Raw genomic sequence first — 22,005 nt, forward strand, 5'->3', positions numbered from 1 at the left:
TGTAGATGCTCTATTACATGTAGCTGTGTGTTGAATAGAACCAGGACACAAAAGCTCTAGGGGCAGACTATCATATACATTGATTTAAATGGTGGCATACTTTTAAAAATACTCCAACACTAAGCAGTGCTTGTGATATTTAACAGTATGTCAATGGGGTCGTATACAGTGATATTTTCAAATTTACTTATTATCTTATGTCCCCTAGTGAAATGTCAAAACTCTTTACAGTTAATTGCAGGCCAATTATAGAAACCATCTGCCATCTCTTCATGTTGCTAAATTTCAAAGTGGGCAATAAACAATATTTTTAAGCCCATGAAATTTAAAATATATTTATTAGGTGATACTTTAAATCTGCAACTAAAAATTTACAATCACTTCATTGTCACTATGAGCAATTTCTTGTTGCCATTAATCTTGACTTCTCTGTGTCTAGAAGGCTTAATATTACATGAATTTGTTATTTAAAAGATCCAGTTAGGAAACACAGCACACCTCCCATTTACTTTGCTAATGTTCTAAACCCTTAATTTTTACCTCATTTAATTTTTCCAATGATTTTGCAAGGTGAAACTTTATAGTTGAAGTGCTGAGGCTCAGCAGAACCATATTCAGCATACTTACTAGATTTTCTTTACATTTCCCAATGATACACAAAAACCTGTTTGCTCTAATACATTCCATTGCCTTTTATAAAACATATAAGGTAGCTTACAAAGGAAGAAATTTGCAAAAGCAAATTTTAATAATTCTGCTAAAAGTCAATGTATAAAGATCAAGACAGAGGAGTGAGTGATTTTTCAAAAATCAAGCAGAGACCGAGTGCAAACTTTTACACCATCTTCCTGGAAGTGAATACAGAAATATAAATAATAATAATAATAAAAAGTACTCTATACCCATTTTTCAGAAGGGAAAAATATTTTCTTCCTGCTATACAATCAAGGAAGATTTGATTATTGATCATTATGTTGATCAATATATTCGTGCACTATAATGGACAGTATATTTTATAGCAGTTTTGCAAAATGAGTTGATATATATTGGATATAGAATTTACTAGTCTTTGAGCCCCAAGCATAATGTTATGTTTTGTTTCCTATGTTTAATTATGGTTACATGAGTACCAAATAAAAATATATTTGTTTACCAAATGTTCAAAGAAACATTCAAAAATGTCCCATATAAGTTCCTTTATGAAAATATTCTAAGAGAAATTAATATAATTTGCTAGTTAAACTTTCACAAATTTGAGCTAGTACAGACCCATTGCTTAGAGAATTGTAAGAATTAAACTGAAAGCATGTTTCTTTATCTTTCCAAATACTAACTATCATATCTAGTCTTTTATTAATCATCAGCAAAAAATAATAATAATTTAGGGTCCTGATGCCAAGAAAACATCCCATTTATTCTATATATGAGATAAATTTTTCAGGATTATCAAATTGGAAAAGATAGAGTTGGAAATCACAAAATAAATTTTCTTCCCAACTCATGCTATGTTCCCCTAACTTCATTTGTTAACAGTATTAATGACCAGGCTTTGGATTAATTCTATGGACATTCAATATTTAATTATTATTGATTCAACAACCACATATTGAAAGCTAACACAAACTAAGCCCCATTATAGAATCCTAGAGATGCAGCAATGGTGAAACAAGGTAGCAAGGTCCCTGTATTCAAGGGGACAATATTCCAACCTATTTAAAATAACAATTGGGTTATAAAACGTCTTGGATTTGATGTAATATTGCTTTGCAGTTTTCTTTGTCAAACCAGGGTGTCCATAGAAAAATCTCATTCTATTTGTGACTTTAAAAAATAAGCAATAAGTCAGAACATTTTAAGTAAGCTTCTTGAGGAAAAAAGGCAGGCTAAGACATTTTCTTTTAATAAAATATTGCTCAGAAAACTGTGTGTAGGGCTAGGGGTGTAGCTCAGTGGTAGAGCTTGCTTAGCATTCAGGAAACCATGGGTTCAGTCACCAGCACTAGAAAGAGAAAGTGGTGTGTAATTATCCTTGCTAAAATACAGCAGAAAAAAAAACCCAACTAGTTGGAAAATGCCATGAAAAGGGCAATTAAATTGATTGAATGATTAAGAGGGATAGAGTGAACTATGGTTTGAGGCCAAACTGAAAATCATACGTGGTATGTAAAGAATAAAGATATAATTTTTTCATTACACCAGAAAAACTGGGGCTAGTTGTTGACATTTAAAACTACAGTTGCAAAAAAAAAAAATAAAATAAAACTACAGTTGCACAACTCATTAAAGAATTTATGTAGTTTGAAAAAGCAATTATCTCACAGCACTTTAATGAGAGATTAACCATAAGATTATTAGTGGAACTGAGCATCTTTTGATAATACCAGTAGCCTTTTAATGGCCTAATGGCATTCATATATACCTTCACACAAATGCATTGGAATCACTGTCAAAAACAAAGTTTGAGATTAGTACATTATAGATCTAAGAACAGATAATTCCTTCTGTATTATAATGATTGTTGTAAAAATTAAATGTTTTCTGGGTTGGTTGAAGACATTAACTTGGAGGTGAATCTCAAATATTAATCACTATTAAACCAAAAGACATGGGTCACTCCTAAACAAAATATATTATATTACTTCATCTCCTATTCTTCATAAGATGAATCAGTTGCTTTATTTTCCTACTTTTCCATCTGGTCTTTCCTATGATTCATTTGTTACAATTTACTATTTTAGTATTAAGAAGAACATAGAATAATACAGATTTATGGAAATTTGTTCTTTAGTGCTTATTTCACAATATATTTACAATTTAAATTAGACAATCATTTAGGAAATGTACTGATTTAAAAGTGGTCATATTCTTAAAAGTTGATATTATGAAGACTGAGAGCTTATTAGCAGATTATAACCATTGTTATATAATATGATTAATTTTGGTTAATCTTTAGTATCAAGGGCACTGCTTATTGTCTATCTGAAAAGAACTAGGCAAGGGTGATTGTGCTGTGCATATTGGGAAACACTGTATTATTATCATCTTTCTGTAGAGTCTACAACTTTCAAATGAGCTAATGGGAACAAAATATCATTGATTTCAGTAAAATCTTAATAAAATATGAACTTTTAATTTGAGATTATTTGACCTCAAAAATTAGTTTTGGTTTCATGATTATGATTTTAAGAATGGTAATTTATTTGCAAGCCACCTTGGTATGCTGATACCAATGCAACTTATTTTTTTTAAAGATTGATGTGATTTTTTTATACCTTTATTTTATTTATTTTTATTTGCTAGGCAAGTGCTCTACTGCTGAGCCATAGCCTCATCCCCCCAATGCAACTTAATTTTTAGAAAAATATTTTTTACACTTCCTGAAATAAAAGGTAGAAAACTTGAGAAGATTTTATTTTTGTATGCTCCTTCTCTTAAAAAATTATCATTCTGAACAATAGAACTGCAGTTCTATATTCTAATATAATAATAAATAATTAGAAAAGTGAAGTTTTAGCCGAGGCATTTCTGAGACTGCTATTCAGTAAAATATACAAATAGGCAAGAATGAGAAATAGTTGTTTACTTTAGTAGTCACTATCAATATTTCTGTTCTCGTCCTTCTTTTTTTAATTTGTTGTTTTTAGGTATACATGACAGTAGGGTGTATATTGACTTGTCATACATACATGGGATGCAAACCATTACAATTTTGATCCCTTTCTTGTGGTTCCTGTTCTCCTACTACTGAGAACACTGGAAGATTTCACTTCTCTATTGCCTTAATGTAGTATGGTTGTGTGATTTTCTTTGGCCAATGAAATGCAAGTACATGTCTCTTTCAAACAGTTATGTAATGGCCAGTGCAAGACTCTCTTCTCCTATTTTTTTCCTGTTGCAGCAATTACAGAAGCACAGGTTGACATTGATATTGAGATGCCATAAGAAACCTGGGATGCTAAGCTAACATAGGGAGAAAAGCTGTCATAGGAGTCTTCTATAACTACAGATAACTTTGCAGGAGCATGAAATAAAATTTAAGAGTTTATTTGAGACTAAAAAATGAAACAGTGAATGCACAACAATATATTAATTTGTGTTTCTGCCATTAAATTACTGTGAAAAGGATACATTTTAATACATTTAATAATTAACAACAAGTAATACAAGTGATAGAACATTATTATTGACATTTTAATCAATGCAGCTGACCATTAGGCAGATTATGTAATGGCTTTTATGGAAAAAGTTTTCGTTATGATTTCTTTTTTATGATTTCTTTTTCTTATGTATAAAATGTAGAAGAAAAATAGCAAAGTGAAATTTAAAATGGCATAGGTATACCTTCTTTTTTCTTGCTCATTATCCATTCCCCCTTTTTTCTTCTGGGTCTTTGTAGTACTTTTGTGAAAGGTCGGTTTGAAGGTTTTTCAAGAGTGAATGCTCAGGCTCATAAATATTATGGAACTTGGTTTGTTTTGGTAGGTGCAAAGAGTGCAGTTTCACTAGTGTGTATTGTATTAGTTTCCTTGGGTTGCTGTAACAAATTACCACATATTGGTGACTTGAAACTAGTGACTTAAAACCAGTAAAAAATGATCTGTTTTATATATAAGCCATTAAATTATGCTTTACTTTTTTCCTTAAGTCAGTTTATGTAGGATTCTTTGTGAGAGTATGATTAATATAAATATTAATATAAATATTCACTTCGATAGACAGAGTTAAGTACTTTAAGATACTGGATTCTAGGAAAAAGTTAAAATAGGGTTCCAGCACCAGGAAAAGCTAGTTTTTCTTAAAATTTTGTTTGCTTTCCTCTAGGAAAATCACCCTTTATTATGGATTTTGAACATTGTCACAACTCTTGATTCATTTTGTTTTCATCTCCATGTTATTTTATTGTTTTCACATTTTTCCATGCAAAGGGACCAGCTAAGAATTACTAAAAGATAGCTTCAAATAATTAACATTAAAAAGATTAATTGTATTGTTCTTGCATAAAATTCAAATGTAACAGAAAAAGAACTATCCCTAAATTAATAATTCAAATGAGAAACAAATAAATTATTAATGTTCAAACATCTGTAAACAATTCAAAAATAAAAATTAAACCACAAAATAGCAGTATACAATTGAGTAAAATACCCTTTGATACATATGTGCTTCCTTTGAAGAAACGGTTTAAAATGGTAGTATGCCTAAAAATGGTAGTATGCCTAAAAGAATTGAAAGCAGGATATTCAAGAGAGTTTTGCACACCTGTGTTTGCAGCACCACAATGTACAATAGTCAAGAGGTGTAAGTAATCTAAATGCCCAAGAATGGTTGAGTGAATATACAAAATGTAGTACATACACACAATGGAATATCATTTAGCTTTAAAAGGCTACACATGGATGAACTTTCAAGACATTATGTAAGTCAAATAAGCCAGTCCCCCAAAGCAAATACTGTGTGATTTCACTTATAGGAAATATCTAATGTAGACAAACTTATAGAAACTGAGTAGTATGGTGGTTACCATGGTGGGGTAGTGGAAAATAGGAGTTTTCTAATTGGATACAGAGTTTCAGTTTTACAAAATGAAAAATTCACAACAATGTGAATATATTTAATTACTGAACTACACACTTAAACGTGGTTAGCATGGTAAAAGTAGAAACTGTGTTTTAGCCACATGATGTCGCTGTCTACCACAGAGTATTCTCTAGGAAGAAAAATACCTAGAGCCCCTTTGTTACTCCAGATAAACGGAACATTAACAGAAGCAGCAGGACTTGATCAGAGATTCGAATATTTAAAAATTTGCAGAACATGGTCCTTTAATTTGACCAACTCACTGAGGATTAGTAATGGTGTCCTTTCTGCGAAGGGGTCCAGAGGTCTGGCAGTGTCCTCTGCTCTCCCTTCTGCTCTTGGCAGCCTGGGAAGTGGGGAGCGGCCAGCTCCACTACTCGGTCTCCGAGGAGGCAAAGCACGGCACTTTCGTGGGCCGCATCGCCCAGGATCTGGGACTGGAGCTGGCAGAACTGGTGCCTCGTCTGTTTCGGGTGGCGTCCAAGGACCGCGGGGACCTTCTGGAGGTAAATCTGCAGAATGGCGTCTTGTTTGTGAATTCTCGGATCGACCGGGAGGAGCTGTGCGGGCGGAGCGCGGAGTGTAGCATCCACCTGGAGGTGATCGTGGACAGACCGCTGCAGGTTTTTCATGTGGAAGTGGAGGTGAAGGACATTAATGACAACCCGCCCGTATTTCCAATGACAGTTAAGACTATCCGGTTTCCTGAATCTAGGCTGCTTGACTCAAGGTTTCCTTTAGAGGGAGCATCTGATGCAGACATTGGAGTAAACGCTCTTATCTCCTACAAACTCAGCTCTAGTGAGTTTTTCTTTCTAGACATCCAGACGAATGATGAATTAAGCCAATCCTTGTTTCTTGTGTTGAGAACATCTCTGGACAGAGAGGAAACTGCTGAGATTAATTTGTTACTGGAAGCTACGGATGGTGGGAAACCTGAACTCACCGGCACTGTTCAAATACTTATTAAGGTATTAGATGTGAATGACAATGAACCAACTTTTGCTCAATCAGTTTACAAAGTGCAATTGTTAGAGAACACTACAAATGGAACTTTGGTGGTTAAATTAAATGCTTCTGATTCAGATGAAGGATCAAATGGTGAGATTGTGTATTCACTCAGTAGTGATATGTCTTCCAGTGTACAGACAAAGTTCAAAATAGATAACAGCTCAGGGGAAGTCAGAACTAAGGGGAAATTAGATTATGAAGAAACAAAATTCTATGATATTCATGTCATTGCATCTGACAAAGGAACCCCATCAATGTCAGGACACTGTAAAATTTCAGTAAAACTTGTGGATATCAATGATAACACGCCAGAAGTCTCAATAACATCACTCTCGCTTCCTATCCAAGAAAATGCTCCACTGGGCACCGTCATCGCCTTCATCACAGTGTCAGATCGGGACTCTGGTACCAATGGGCAGGTGACCTGCACGCTAATGGCCCATGGTCCCTTTAAACTGCTGTCTACTTTCAAGAATTACTATTCCTTGGTGCTGGACAGCGCCCTGGACCGAGAGACCATAGCTGATTATAAGCTGGTGGTGATTGCCAGGGACGGGGGCTCCCCTTCACTGTGGGCCACAGCCAGCGTGTCCGTGGAGGTGGCTGACGTGAACGACAATGCACCAGTGTTCGCGCAGCCCGAGTACACGGTGTTTGTGAAGGAGAACAACCCGCCAGGCTGCCACATCTTCACGGTGTCCGCACAGGATGCAGATGCACAGGAGAACGCATTGGTATCCTACTCTCTGGTGGAGCGTCGGGTGGGCGAGCGTGCGCTGTCGAGCTATGTGTCAGTGCACGCGGAGAGCGGCAAGGTATATGCGCTGCAACCTCTGGACCATGAGGAGCTTGAGCTGCTGCAGTTTCAGGTGAGCGCGCGCGACGCTGGTGTGCCACCCCTGGGCAGCAACGTGACACTGCAGGTGTTCGTGCTGGATGAGAATGACAATGCTCCCAAACTGCTGACACCTGGGGTGGGTGGGACAGGGGGAGTGGCGAGTGAGCTGGTGCCATGGTCTGTGGGTGCAGGCCACGTTGTGGCTAAGGTACGAGCGGTGGATGCAGACTCTGGCTACAATGCATGGTTGACCTATGAGCTGCAAGTGGCGGCGGACGGTTCCCGCAGCCCGTTCCGAGTGGGGCTGTATACCGGTGAGGTCAGCACCGCGCGCGCTCTGGACGAGTCGGATGCGCCACGCCAGCGACTGGTGGTGCTGGTGAAGGACCATGGCGAGCCGTCACTGACCGCCACAGCCACAGTGCTGTTGTCTCTGGTGGAGAGAGGCCAAACGCCAAAGGCCTCTTCAAGGGCATTGGCAGGCGCTGCTGACCCGGAGATGGCGCTGGTGAACGTCAACGTGTACCTGATCATAGCCATCTGCGCTGTATCTAGCCTGTTGGTCCTCACACTGCTACTGTACATGGCATTTCGGTGTTCCGTGGTGCCAACTGAGGGCGTCTGCAAGCCTGGGAAACCCAGGCTGGTGTGCTCCAGCGCGGTGGGGAGCTGGTCTTACTCGCAGCAGAGGAGGCAGAGGGTATGCTCTGGCGAAGTCCCGCCTAAGACAGACCTAATGGCCTTCAGCCCTAGCCTACCTCAAGGTCCAGACTCCGCAGAAGGGCAAGCATCTTCAGAATCAAAATACTTCGGAAAGGTGGGTTTTTAAATTTCTTTCCAATTCTAGAATTTTCCGTGTTTCATTCTTTAGGAATTCTACTAATTATTTAGATTCATAGCTCTGCCTTCATTTTGAATCATCATTCTACCATCCAACATTGATTATGTATTAAATATCAATAAAGAACAATTTTTATTAAATTAGAGATTAATAGAACAACTTTCTTAAATGTTATTTTTATTTTTATACTTTGGCTTTTTCCTAATTAAATCTCTCCATGAGTAAGAAGGATGAAAACACACTTGAGCAAAAATTCACAATTTAACATTAACTATAACTATTTGAATCTCTTAAAATTTTTAAATCAGAATTGGAGAAATTTTAAGTACATTATTACATAATATTTCCAGTTTATATGATCTTTTCATTCTATTGGAATAAGGTTATATTTATTCTGGACATTTCCTATATTGTTCTTTGGACCAGTCATATATTTGTTTTTATCCATTCATGCAAAAGTAAGTGAGTTGCTTTTTCTTACCTTGTATTTGAAAGTATCCTGAATCTTTAATGCTAGGACCTCTAAAAGTATTTATCACACTCCAGCACTTATATGCCAGCACTCAGAAATATTTGTTAATCTTAGATTTGTCTTTTATAAGTAAAATAGCCTATTATTTGGGATAAGAATTTCACACTACAAAATCCTTGAGTTTTCAGTCAAAATAAAGAATTCACTAAGAAAGGGTCCTTTCAAGTCTTAACACTTTAAAATCATATAGGATTGGCCTGGTGAGACCTTTTCTTTTTTTAATTGGAGATTTCTCTAACCCAATCTTTGTGTTAGTGTTTGATTAAATCATCCTTCCAGTATCATCATTAGTCTAGTGCATGCAGGTCTTTCACAATACAAACTGGGAAGCTTCTGCTGGCACCTCACTGTGCCAGGGATTACATCACTGTGAGTTCACTCAGTTTCATCAGGTAACATTCATATTCTTAATGAAACTGAAGTTTCCCCAGAAGGTAAGGCCTGGCATTGGATGATTACATTTTCTTTAGAATATACTATAATGAGTAATTGAAACACTGACCTTCCCCAGTAAATTGATAACTGAGAAGGACTCTTTTTTGTTTTGTTTTGTTTCAAACCAATGGGGTTAAATATAAAACTGTCTTTTGTTATTTGGTTATCAGTTATTTGCTCTTTTCCCCAGATAATATGTACATATTGATGAATCATATCATTAACTTCCACTAAGTGATCTTGGCTTCAGTCACTTCATAGGTAGTCCAGAAGTTTTATATGGAATATGCTTTTAAAGGAGTTGGGAAGTTTGGTGGATAAATCTTGACCTATAGTCAAGCACAGTCTATGCCTACAGGAAACTTACCTACTTAGAGTTGATAAGTCTCATCATGCAAAGTATATATTTCCTGAAAATCAGAAAAGTTCATTTAAGGTTTTACAGAGAAAAATGAATGGTTTGAACAAATGAGGATGAAGCTCTTCCCTGGGAGTTTTCATCCTACCTAGAGTATGGCATGCAGAATATATGAATGGTCAGGTGGAGTCTGTCCTACTGGAAGTCTGGTCATTATGTTTCTACTGTAGGTAAATTGTAACCTTTAAAAATTATATTCAGATGTACCTAGATCTCCAAGAGTTACAATCTATGGTTCAATAAATTCTTATTCTTATTTACATTTTTCTTGGTTAATTTGCTTAAGGAGATAACTAATAGAAACGATTCCCTGATACTTTATGCACACATTGGTCCAATCTTCTAAACTCATGTTCCTTTAACATTATCTTATCTTCTAATAATCAGTACTGGAGTCTACTCTGCTATAAATTTCTGTGAGGCATTCCATCTTTCAGTTAGTATAATTCTTAAAAGCAATGCAAGGCCCATAATATTACAATAAATTGTCAAAAGTATCTCATTAATATGAAGTCTGTGATGATATAAAATTTTAATTTTGTCTTTCATTTTCAAACTAACTACCACCTTTCAATATTCATCAAAGTTATAGCTGGCATTGTAATATCTATACTTATTTTCTACATCCATGACATTCACAAACAATTCTTTAAAGTTTACTTTCTTCTTCATGAGCTAGCACAATATAATCAGTTAGAAATTATGAAAGTTTTATGCTAATAAATATATAAATATAATGCTTTACTTATCTTGCTTGAGAAAGTTAATTTCAAACGTTAATTTATTCACTAAAATTAATTGATAATATATTCTATTATAAATATAAATGATAAACTATGAGTAAATTGTATCATGGCTTCCCTTTAGTAAAACACAGGAAACTACAACTTGAATGAAAAGTGTTCTCCAAATTCTTAAATATTGAATTGCATTTAATAATGGTCAGGCTATATGCACGGAGTTGTAATATTCTTATTGTTCCTAATTCTCTACAATAGACCTTTACCAAAGAATTTTATTATTTAACTTACAAATGCTCAGGGAACTCATGACTCTCACCAAATTCAGAGAGACCTTTGAAATATTTCATCATCTACTCTTACCTGTATTGACTGGTGACTCATGTTTGAAGGTTGCTTTTCTCTCTTTTGTCATTGGTTAAGTCACCAATTCTTTCAGATAACAACTTTTAAAGCAATGGAAATCTAAAAATTCATCCAGAGTGGAATTTTTTTTCTGGTACTGATGATGGAACCCAGATGTGCTCTACCACTGAGCTATATCCCCTACCCCTTTTATTTTTATTTTGAGACAGAGTTTTCCTACCTTGCTGAGGCTGGCCTCAAATTTGAATCCTCCTGCCTCAGATTTCCAAGTTGCTGGGATTATGTGAGTGTGCCACTGTGTCCAAACAGAGTGGAGGCATTTAAAAAACAAAATGATCACATTTTGTAAATGCTTTAGTATATACGGGTAAATTGGAAAACAAAAAAACTAGTATGTTCTTACTTGTTGTGGTACAAGTATAACAAATATCCAATTACACATTGTTGTCCTGCAACAGGAAATAAATTGACAAAACAACTTCACTGGAAAAGACTGATTTCTTACATATTTATTTAAATAACAGGTTAGACAGTTAACAAGAATATAATTCTTGAATAAGGGACATAGGAGTAATTTACAGATATCCTAGAATTAATAAATATAAGGGAACCTATTTTGAATATTGATAATTGCCATAATGATGTGTGTGTACGTGTGTGTATACACACACGTACACACACACATATACACACACACGTACACACACACACTTTATGTATACATACATTTTTACCAATGTTTCCTTTTTTATGTTGTGATGGTCACAAATCTCAAAAACTCTGCTTTTTCCATAAACTGTAGTCTGAGAGGCTAAGTGATTAACGGTATGGCATCGTAAATCAGATTGACATCCCACCCTTACACTACTAAAGTCATTCTTAAGTTGCTTAACTTCTGTGTATTTGTAAAAAGTGAAGCACATTCATATATTTCTGATAAGAACACAAATAATAATAAATTCTGGAAAGAAGGTGGGGGAAAAGGTACACTCATACCTTTTGGTGAGATTGAAAAATGGTGCTACCACTCTGGAAAGCAATATGGAGATGTCCCAAAAAACTAGGAATGAAGCCATCATATTACCCAACTATCCCATTCCTTGATCTATATACAGAAGAACTAAAATCAGCATACTATAATGATAGACAAATCCATATTTATAGTTGTGCAACTCAACAATAGCCAAGATAATGAGCCAGTCCAGGTGCCTGTCAATAAGTGAATGGATTAAGAAAATGTGAGATATATATATATATATATCTCACATATATATATATATATATATATATATATATATATATATATATAGTAGAGTTTTACTCAGTCACAAAGAAGAATGAAATTATGGCATTTGCCAATAAATTGGAAGTTGAGAACATCATGTTACGTGAAATAAACCAAACTCAGAAATTCAAGGGTCAAATGTTCTTTCTTATATACAGAAGCTAGAGCAAAGTAAGGGGAAAAAAGAGTGAAGGAGTGTTTTTAATATCATAAATATTGAAGGAAAGTCAGTGAAGTAAAAGAAGGAGACTAAAGGGGAGGGAAGAATGATGGGAAAGGGGAGGAAATGAGGAATAAACTTAACGAAATCATAGTATGTACATGTATAAATATACCACAGTGAATTCCGCCTTTATGTATACCTATAAAACACCAATCAAAAATAAATAAATGAGAAAGGTAGACAAGTAGAGTAGAGAAAGTGGAATAGGGAAAGGGAAAAGAGGAGGGAAAGGGAGAGAACTGGGGACTGAAATGGATCAAATTAAGTTTTATGTATGTATGATTATGTCAAATTGAACCTAACTATTATGTAACTATAAAGCTCCAATAAAAGGAAAAAATCCTACTCATGTAAAAAATGCCTTTCTGAGAGGATATTTGTGAGAATTTAATGGATTGATTCCATTAAGACAAATATAACAGTGCCTGTCATGGGAAACATTTTCAATAGATGTTCATTGTTAACAGTAAATAATCGATATCTTACTGTATGTTATGAATCGGAATAATTGAAATTGATCAATTAGTATAAACTTTCTAAGGACATAGCTTGATAAACAAATAATTGAGTGAGTACTCAAAGTATAATTGAAAAGAAATTTAAAATTTTGAGAAAGTTCAATGGTCATATAAGGAAAGGAAGATAAATATATTTAATACTTACATATTTAGCCACATGATGTCGCTGTCTACCACAAGGTCTTTCTCCACAAAAGCAGTCCGCATTACGTATTCACGTTGAAGCCTTTCTTCATCATCTCTGAAGTATGGTGACGGTGGGAGTTTAAGAAATGAAGAATAAAGAAATCAAATTATTGTTTTAAAATTTTGGATTGATGTAAGAGGAACCAAATATTTAGGAAAAGCTGGCAATGGTGTTTTCCTGGCGAAAAGATCCTGGAACTCAGCGTCTGCTGCTCTGGCTTTTGCTCCTGGAGGCTTGGGAGTCAGGGAGCGGCCAGATCCATTACTCGGTTCCCGAGGAGTCAAAACACGGCACCTTTGTAGGTCGCATCGCTCAGGATCTGGGGCTGGAGCTGGCGGAGCTGGTGCCGCGTCTGTTCCGGGTATCGTCCAAGGACCGCGGGGACCTTCTGGAGGTAAATCTGCAGAATGGCATTTTGTTTGTGAATTCTCGGATCGACCGGGAGGAGCTGTGCGGGCGGAGCGCAGAGTGTAGCATCCACCTGGAGGTGATCGTGGACAGGCCGCTGCAGGTTTTCCATGTGGAGGTGGAAGTGAAAGATATTAACGACAACCCGCCAGTATTTCCCATGGCAGTAAAAAATCTATTTATTTACGAATCCCGACAGCTTGGTTCTCGGTTTTCGCTAGAGGGCGCATCCGATGCAGATATTGGAACTAATTCGTTGTTGACTTACAGTCTTGATTCCAGTGAATATTTTGCTTTGGACGTTAAAAGAAATGATGAGGAAATTAAATCCCTTGGACTGGTATTGAAAAAACTTTTAAATCGAGAGGACACTCCTAATCATCATTTACTAATATCTGCGGTTGATGCCGGGAAACCAGAACTCACTGGCACCACTGAAGTGAAGATCACTGTCTTGGATGTAAATGACAACGCCCCAACATTTGAGAGGTCGGTTTACAAAGTCAGATTATTTGAAAATGCTTCATATGGTACCTTAGTAGTGATCGTTAACGCCTCTGATTTGGATGAAGGAGTAAACAAGGACATTGAATATTCTTTCAATACAGATGTATCAGCAGAGATTCTGTCGAAATTTCACTTAGATCAGGTTAGTGGACACATCAGTGTAAAAGGAAACATAGATTACGAAGAAACTAGGTCATATGAAATCCAAATAGAGGCGACAGACAAAGGAAATCCTCCAATGACAGATCACTGCACGGTTCTAGTGGAAATTGTGGATACCAATGATAATGTTCCTGAGTTGGTTATCAAATCATTATCGTTACCTGTTTTAGAAGATGCTCCACTTGGCATGGCCATAGCCCTGATCAGCGTGTCAGATCGTGACTCAGGTGCCAACGGACAGGTGACTTGTCACCTGACGCCACATGTTCCCTTCAAGCTAGTGTCCACTTTCAAGAATTACTATTCGTTGGTGCTGGACAGCGCCCTGGACCGCGAGACCATATCTGACTATAAGCTGGTGGTGACCGCCAGGGACGGGGGCTCCCCTTCACTGTGGGCCACAGCCAGCGTGTCCGTGGAGGTGGCTGACGTGAACGACAATGCACCAGCTTTTGCACAACCCGAGTACACAGTGTTCGTGAAGGAGAACAACCCGCCAGGCTGCCACATCTTCACGGTGTCTGCGCATGACGCGGACGCGCAGGAGAACGCTCTGGTGTCCTACTCTCTGGTGGAGCGGCGGGTGGGTGAGCGTGCGCTGTCGAGCTTCGTGTCAGTGCACGCGGAGAGCGGCAAAGTGTATGCTCTGCAGCCTCTGGACCATGAAGAGCTTGAGCTACTTCAGTTTCAGGTGAGCGCCCGCGACGCTGGCGTACCGCCCCTGGGCAGTAATGTGACTCTGCAAGTATTCATACTGGATGAGAACGACAATGCGCCAGTACTGCTGGCCCCTCAGGTGGGTGGCGCAGCAGATACAGTGAGGGAGCTGATATCTGCGTCACTGGGCGCTGGCCACATTGTAACTAAGATACGCGCAGTGGACGCTGACTCTGGCTACAATGCGTGGCTGTCCTACGAGCTGCAACCGGTGGCAGGTAGTGCACGAAGCCCATTCCGCGTGGGACTGTATACAGGCGAGATCAGCACCACACGAGCCCTGGATGAATCGGATGCTCAGCACTACCGTCTGCTGGTGCTGGTCAAAGACCACGGGGAGCCGGCACTGACTGCCACAACCACAGTGTTGCTGTCTCTAGTGGAAAGCAGCCAGGCGCCAAAGGCCTCAAGGGCCTTGACTGGCGCCGCAGGCCGCGAGGCGGCGCTAGTGGATGTGAACGTGTATCTGATCATTGCCATCTGCGCGGTATCCAGCCTGTTGGTGCTCACCCTGCTGCTGTACACAGTGTTTCGGTGCTCTGCGGAACCCAACAAGGACACTTGTGGTCCTGGAAAGCCCACGCTGGTGTGCTCCAGCGCGGTGGGGAGTTGGTCGTACTCACAGCAGAGGCGACAGAGGATGTGCTCTGGAGAGGGCCCACCCAAGACCGACCTCATGGCTTTTAGCCCCAGTCTTCCACCATGTCCAGTTAACCAGGATAGAGAGGAGCAACTGGCTATGGACATGGATCTCTCTGCCAAAGTGAGTAATTTATTATTCTTTCCAAAGCGTTCTCCTTTTTTTTTTAATTTCTGTGTTTCCACCCCCTTGAAAACATGTTTAAGGTTAATTACACTACACTCTGTTCTACTAATTAGCATTTTTCAGTTGCTGATTTTGTGATTAAAATGGTCAGATTCTTCATGACTAAATTTTGAATGAAGAAATAAACAGTGAGATTAACATTTATAATGTTATTTTGTTTTGTTGATAAGTACAGTAGCAGGATTATTTTATTGCTAAATGTCTGGGTACAAATAATTTTTTTTTCTTGGACGAATTTCATTATTTACAGAATTCAACTGTAACTTGTGGCCAACTGCTTCCTGCAGAATAACTGTATCTTTTACCTCTTTTCATTGCATCATTCAGGCTGGCCTAGAACACTCGGCCCTTCTGTTCCAGCCTCCCAAATCTTTAAGATTAGAGGCATGCACCGCTATGCTTGTTTATCTTCATTTTTTTCATTATTTTTATTAGCAATAATGAAAATATCAATATGAAGTGAAATTTTAATTCTTCTGTGGCATATTTAAATGTTATTTTAAAAAGAATTTTTAAGTTGGGCATGGTGATGCATTCCTGTAATTCTGGTGACTCTGGAGGCAGAGGCAGGAGTTCACAAGTTCAAAGCCATCCTCAACAATTTAGTGAGATCATGTCACAAAATAAAAAAATTAAAGGGCTGGGATTGTAGTAGTGTAGAGCCCCCTTGTGTACAATTAGTAACAAATTGAAACCAATTGCTCAAAGATATTGTAGAGAGTCCAAAATGTAAAATAATTATGTCCCTCACTCCTCTCTTTTCCCACTTCATTTTATTTTCAAGCACTATCCTTTGCTGCCACTTGTTCATCAAGTATTAATCCAGCCTTGATTTAATATTTATTTTGTTAGTTCTATTATCATCCTGTTATAAATAATAGGATCATCCAAAGTTCTTGCCTTGATGGATATGAGACTTTGGTCTTCAAATTGAACTTTCTTCTTCTTGAAATTCTTGACTAGCAAGACTCTTGACAAAGACATTTTGAAAATTTTTTAGTTTTTTTTCTTCTTAGAGATGTATTGATGCTATACAAAGTGAATAGTGAATAGGTATTTATTTCAAATAAATATTTTTATTCTGTTGCATTCCTCATCTATACATTTAAATATTTTTAAAATAAAATGACTGAGAATTGAATTATTTTCAATTTTTCCCAGTGTGCTTGATCTATGATCATTTTGTAAAAACAAAAGTTGGGTCCCCAAACAGAGAAAGTACTCTGATTTCTATTTTTATTCCAAAATTTGTTTTTTTGTGTGAGTGTGGCTCTTCATGGAGAAGGAGAACCCCCAAACTATTTTCACTAGGTGGCATTTTTTTGTTTAGGCAAACATGAAGGAAATGAATTTAAGTATTTAAGCAGCAAAAAGTTTGACAATAGCTATTACCACTATCTCCTTCTATATTGTTTATTTAGAAAAATGTATAATACTGTATTGGGAAGAGTTAATTGCTCATTAAGACTGGAGATGATTCAGAGATGATGACTATAAAACATGAGCATGAAAATCAAGCTAAAAGCCACGCTTTCCACATGGAAATTGAAATATATCTTAATTAGGGCAATTTCCTAGAGAAAATATTTTTGTATTATTTAGAAAGTTTACAGAGCGCTAAGACATCATATTTCCAGATTAATCTTATGATCACCTTATATTAATGTATTTTATTAGGCAATTAAAAACAAACCATTTCTATTGTTCTAAATGTCTAGTAAGTGTTTAGTGTCTATTTTTTATTTTTATTTTTATTTGTTTTAGCTGTAGTCGGATACAATTCCTTTATTTATTTTTATGTGGTGCTGAGGATCAAACCCAGTACCTCACATGCTAGATGAGAGCTCTACCGCTGAGCCACAACCCTAAAGGAGAATTTTAAGAAAAAAATTGAAAGTAGCCAATTATCCTGTTTGACTAAAATATATAAGTTCAATAGGAGAAAGCAGGAATCTTAGACACTGGAAAAGTAGTGGTCTAAGTAGTCATCTTAGACATTGGAGAACAGGCAGGTATTTATAAACCAATAGAGTAAAAATTAGAATACTCTTCTTGCTTATAGGAGGTAAATAAGTTACAGTCAATAACATTATCTGGAATACTTCACCACACAAGCTATTCACTAGAAGTTTCTTTTTAAAAAAAATTTATTCGAATTTGTTATATATGACAGCAGAATGCATTCCAACTCATATTACACATATATAGCACAATTTTTCATATTTATGTTTTAACTAGAAGTTTCTACTTCCTTGTTAAATCCCCCTTGAGCATTTGGCCCTTAGGTGACTCAAGGAAGATATTCAATGAAATTATGATAGTCTTTGAATGCTTCTTAAAAATATTTGCAGATTAACCTTTCAATGGCTTTGTCCTTGGAACCAATTTCCCCAGGTACCATTCCCTTTGCTTCAACACCAGTAATGCAAGTACAAGGATAAGCAGGGTGTCATAATTAATAATAACCTCTAGAATGCCAAATAATACAAGGAAACTATCATGAATTTTCCTTATCAACACTTCACAATTGTATATTTTCAAAGTTTTCATTAACTACAGTTGGTTCTTTGTAAATACTTAAGATCGGTATAAAAAAGGATTTCCACTGTAGTAGAAGTTACTTCTGTGGTAAAACTAAGAATCACAATCAAATTTCTTTGGTGGAGAATGTATACCTCAGTATTCTTGTTATCCCAAAACTGGAAATGTGTTCGGAGAAGCCCCTAAATAAAATAAGACCTGGCAATGATAGTAGTTATGGGTTTCCAGAATCGGTACTTACGGTTTGAAGCCACATGATGTCGCTCTTTACCATAAAATACATGACAGGAACAAGAATAAAAGGGAAAATATCTCTTCTTACTGGAAAGAAGCTGCATCCTCAATCCGGCATTTGAAAAATGGAGGATGCAGCTGCACGGAAATGACCAAACAGATTTTTCCTAACTTTGAGACAAGATTCCTAATCATAATAAAGCTCTGAGCGCTTGACATGGAGTTTTCCTGGGGAAGTGGCCAGGAATCCCAGCGCCTGCTGCTTTCCTTTCTTCTCCTCGCAATCTGGGAGGCAGGGAGTGGCCAACTCCAGTACTCCATTCCCGAAGAGGTCAAACACGGCACCTTCGTGGGCCGCATCGCTCAGGATCTGGGGCTGGAGCTGGCGGAGCTGGTGCCGCGTCTGTTCCGGGTGGTGTCCAAGGACCGCGGGGACCTTCTGGAGGTAAATCTGCAGAATGGCATTTTGTTTGTGAATTCTCGGATCGACCGGGAGGAGCTGTGCGGGCGGAGCGCGGAGTGTAGCATCCACCTGGAGGTGATCATGGACAGACCGCTGCAGGTTTTTCATGTGGAAGTGGAGGTGAAGGACATCAATGATAACCCGCCTGTGTTCCTGGCGACACAAAAGAATTTGTTCATTGCAGAATCCAAGCCACTTGATACTCGGCTACCACTAGAGGGCGCCTCGGATGCAGATATCGGAGTCAACGCTCTGCTCACTTACTCGCTGAGCCCCAATGAGTATTTTTCTTTGGAAAAACCATCCGATGACCCACGGGTAAAAGGTCTTGGGCTTCTGTTACGGAAATCTTTAGACCGGGAAGAAACTCCGGAGATTTTTTTGGTACTCACTGTCACTGATGGGGGCAAACCCGAGCTGACAGGCACAGTCCAGTTACTCATTACAGTACTGGATGCTAATGACAATGCTCCAGTTTTTGACCGAACACTCTATACGGTGAAATTACCAGAAAATGTTCCAAATGGAACCTTGGTAATCAAAGTTAATGCTTCAGATTTAGATGAAGGCTCGAATGGAGACATTATTTACTCATTTTCTACTGATATTTCACCAAATGTGAAATCCAAGTTCCACATAGACCCAGTTACAGGACAAATTATCGTAAAAGGATATATTGATTTCGAAGAATGCAAATCCTATGAAATTCTTGTAGAGGGCTTTGACAAAGGACAGCTTCCACTCTCTGGCCACTGTAGAGTTATTGTAGAAGTAGAAGATACGAATGACAATGTCCCAACTTTGGAATTCAAGTCCCTATCACTTCCAATCAGAGAGAACACTCCACTGGGCACCGTTGTCGCACTGATCAGCGTGTCAGATCTTGACTCAGGTGCCAACGGACAGGTGACTTGTCACCTGACGCCACACGTTCCCTTCAAGCTAGTATCCACTTTCAAGAATTACTATTCGTTGGTGCTGGACAGCGCCCTGGACCGCGAGACCATATCTGACTATAAGCTGGTGGTGACCGCCAGGGACGGGGGCTCCCCTTCGCTGTGGGCCACAGCCAGCGTGTCCGTGGAGGTGGCTGACGTGAACGACAATGCGCCATTGTTCGCGCAGCCCGAGTACACAGTGTTCGTGAAGGAGAACAACCTGCCAGGCTGCCACATCTTCACGGTGTCTGCGCATGATGCAGATGCTCAGGAGAACGCTCTGGTGTCCTACTCTCTGGTGGAGCGTCGGGTGGGTGAGCGTGCGCTGTCGAGCTTCGTGTCAGTGCACGCGGAGAGCGGCAAGGTGTATGCTCTGCAGCCTCTGGACCACGAAGAGATTGAGCTGCTTCAGTTTCAGGTGAGTGCCCGAGACGCTGGTGTGCCTCCCCTGGGCAGCAACGTGACGCTGCAAGTGTTTGTGCTGGATGAGAACGACAACATGCCAACACTGCTGGCACCTGGGACAGGTGACACAGGGGGAGCTTTGAATGAACTGGTGCAGTGGTCAGTGGGTGCCGGCCACGTGGTAACGAAAGTGCGTGCAGTGGATGCTGACTCTGGCTACAACGCCTGGCTGTCTTATGAGCTGCTCCAGTTAGCCGGTGGCTCGCGCAGCCCATTCCGTGTGGGTCTGTACACCGGTGAGATCAGTACGACCCGTGCCCTGGATGAAGCAGACGCGCCACGCCAGCGCCTGCTGGTGCTGGTGAAAGACCACGGTGAACCGGCGCTGACCGCCACCGCCACAGTGCTGGTTTCCCTAGTGGAGAGCGGCCAGGTGCCAAAGACCTCCTCCAGGGCACTGGCGGGCACTGCTGGCCGCGACACGGCGCTAGTGGATGTCAACGTGTACCTGATCATTGCCATCTGTGCAATTTCCAGCCTGTTGGTGCTCACGCTGTTGCTGTACACGGCATTTAGGTGTTCGGCGGTGCCCGCGGAGGGCTCCTGTAGACCTGGGAAGCCCACACTGGTGTGCTCCAGCGCGGTGGGGAGCTGGTCTTACTCGCAGCAGAGGAGGCAGAGGGTGTGCTCTGGCGAAGGCCTGCCCAAGACTGACCTCATGGCCTTCAGCCCCAGTTTACCTGATTCTAGGGACAGAGAGGATCAACCACAAACTACTGGAGATTCCTTGGCAAAGGTTAGTTTATAATATCCTTTTGTTCAATCTGAATAGTCATACTCTTTTGCACTCTCATTTTACTTCTCATAATTAAATTTCTCTCTATCAATTTTCTCTACTTCTGTTTATACGTTTCTTTTAACTCTAATGTCCTGAAGCCAAGGCAGGATGGTGGGCTAGGTATTTGGGAGGCTGTGGTGGAGGGATCACTTGAGCCTAGGAGTTACCGCGGAGACAAGCCCAGGCAATAATGAGACCCAATCTCAAAAACAAACAACAACAAAACAACAATAAATCAATAAAAAGGAAGTAAAAAAATAGAACATGAAGACCATGTACATTACTTCTTTTTATTCTTCATTATTCAACACATTCATATAGCTATAATCTCCAACATATTGTAAGGATTATATTTGTCATTTTCAATGGTAATTAACGTTTAGGAAATGTTTTACTATTTTCACCTATAAGACATACACAAATATAGTCAGACAGAAACAGAACAATTCTATTAAATTTTCTGAAAGTGAAAATCAGTCATCTCCTTTCCTTAAAGCCCCTCACATACCCATTCCAAATCACTTTCTCTTATTGTCTCCCAAATGTAAGCACACATTTAACAAATTGTGGTAATTGTATATTTCCTGCAATTCTCTGAGGAGAACTGCACAAAATGTTTTGTCCGTGTTTGTGTGTTCTTTGTATTTATCACTCATCAATGTTTATGAAGTCACCTGTATTGTTATGTAGTTGTCATTTATTTAACTCCATTGAAAAATTATTTTATGAATATACTGTGAGTTATTTATTCTATAGTTGAGGAGCTTGCCTTGTGTTTGATTATGCCTACTCTAAACAATGCTATTCTTAAATATGTTGTACATTTTTGATGTCCATCTACATATATTTCTCCTAAGTGTTTAAGAGTTGGGTTAGTGTATCACAGAATACATATTTATCTTTAGTAAAAGATGACAACAAATTTTCCAAGTTGTTTTTACCTGGTTTCAGCTGCTCTCTATCATCTCTATATTTGCCACATTATTTTCATGTTA

At 38.6% G+C, this 22,005-nt stretch overlaps 3 protein-coding genes across 3 annotated transcripts; all 3 read left to right on the plus strand.

Annotated features, from left to right (window-relative positions):
• Window positions 1–5,852: 5,852 nt before the first annotated feature.
• Window positions 5,853–8,325, plus strand: LOC113179694 (protocadherin alpha-2-like). Its single transcript, XM_026384429.2, is given in 2 exon segments — window positions 5,853–8,245; window positions 8,247–8,325. Coding segments are annotated over 2 exon segments (2,472 nt in total).
• Window positions 8,326–13,137: 4,812 nt separating this feature from the next.
• Window positions 13,138–18,032, plus strand: LOC113178694 (protocadherin alpha-3-like). Its single transcript, XM_077796034.1, has 2 exons — window positions 13,138–15,528; window positions 17,943–18,032. Exons 1-2 carry the CDS (start codon window positions 13,138–13,140, stop codon window positions 18,030–18,032), a joined length of 2,481 nt encoding a protein of 826 aa, XP_077652160.1.
• Window positions 18,033–18,529: 497 nt separating this feature from the next.
• Window positions 18,530–20,980, plus strand: LOC113179756 (protocadherin alpha-4). Its single transcript, XM_077796517.1, has one exon. The coding sequence runs from the start codon at window positions 18,584–18,586 to the stop codon at window positions 20,978–20,980; it is 2,397 nt and encodes a 798-aa protein (XP_077652643.1). The 5' UTR covers window positions 18,530–18,583.
• The last annotated feature ends 1,025 nt before the right edge of the window (window positions 20,981–22,005 follow it).

This window comes from Urocitellus parryii, chromosome 1 (genome assembly GCF_045843805.1).
Source record: "Urocitellus parryii isolate mUroPar1 chromosome 1, mUroPar1.hap1, whole genome shotgun sequence".
NCBI classification, from domain to species: Eukaryota; Metazoa; Chordata; class Mammalia; order Rodentia; family Sciuridae; genus Urocitellus; species Urocitellus parryii.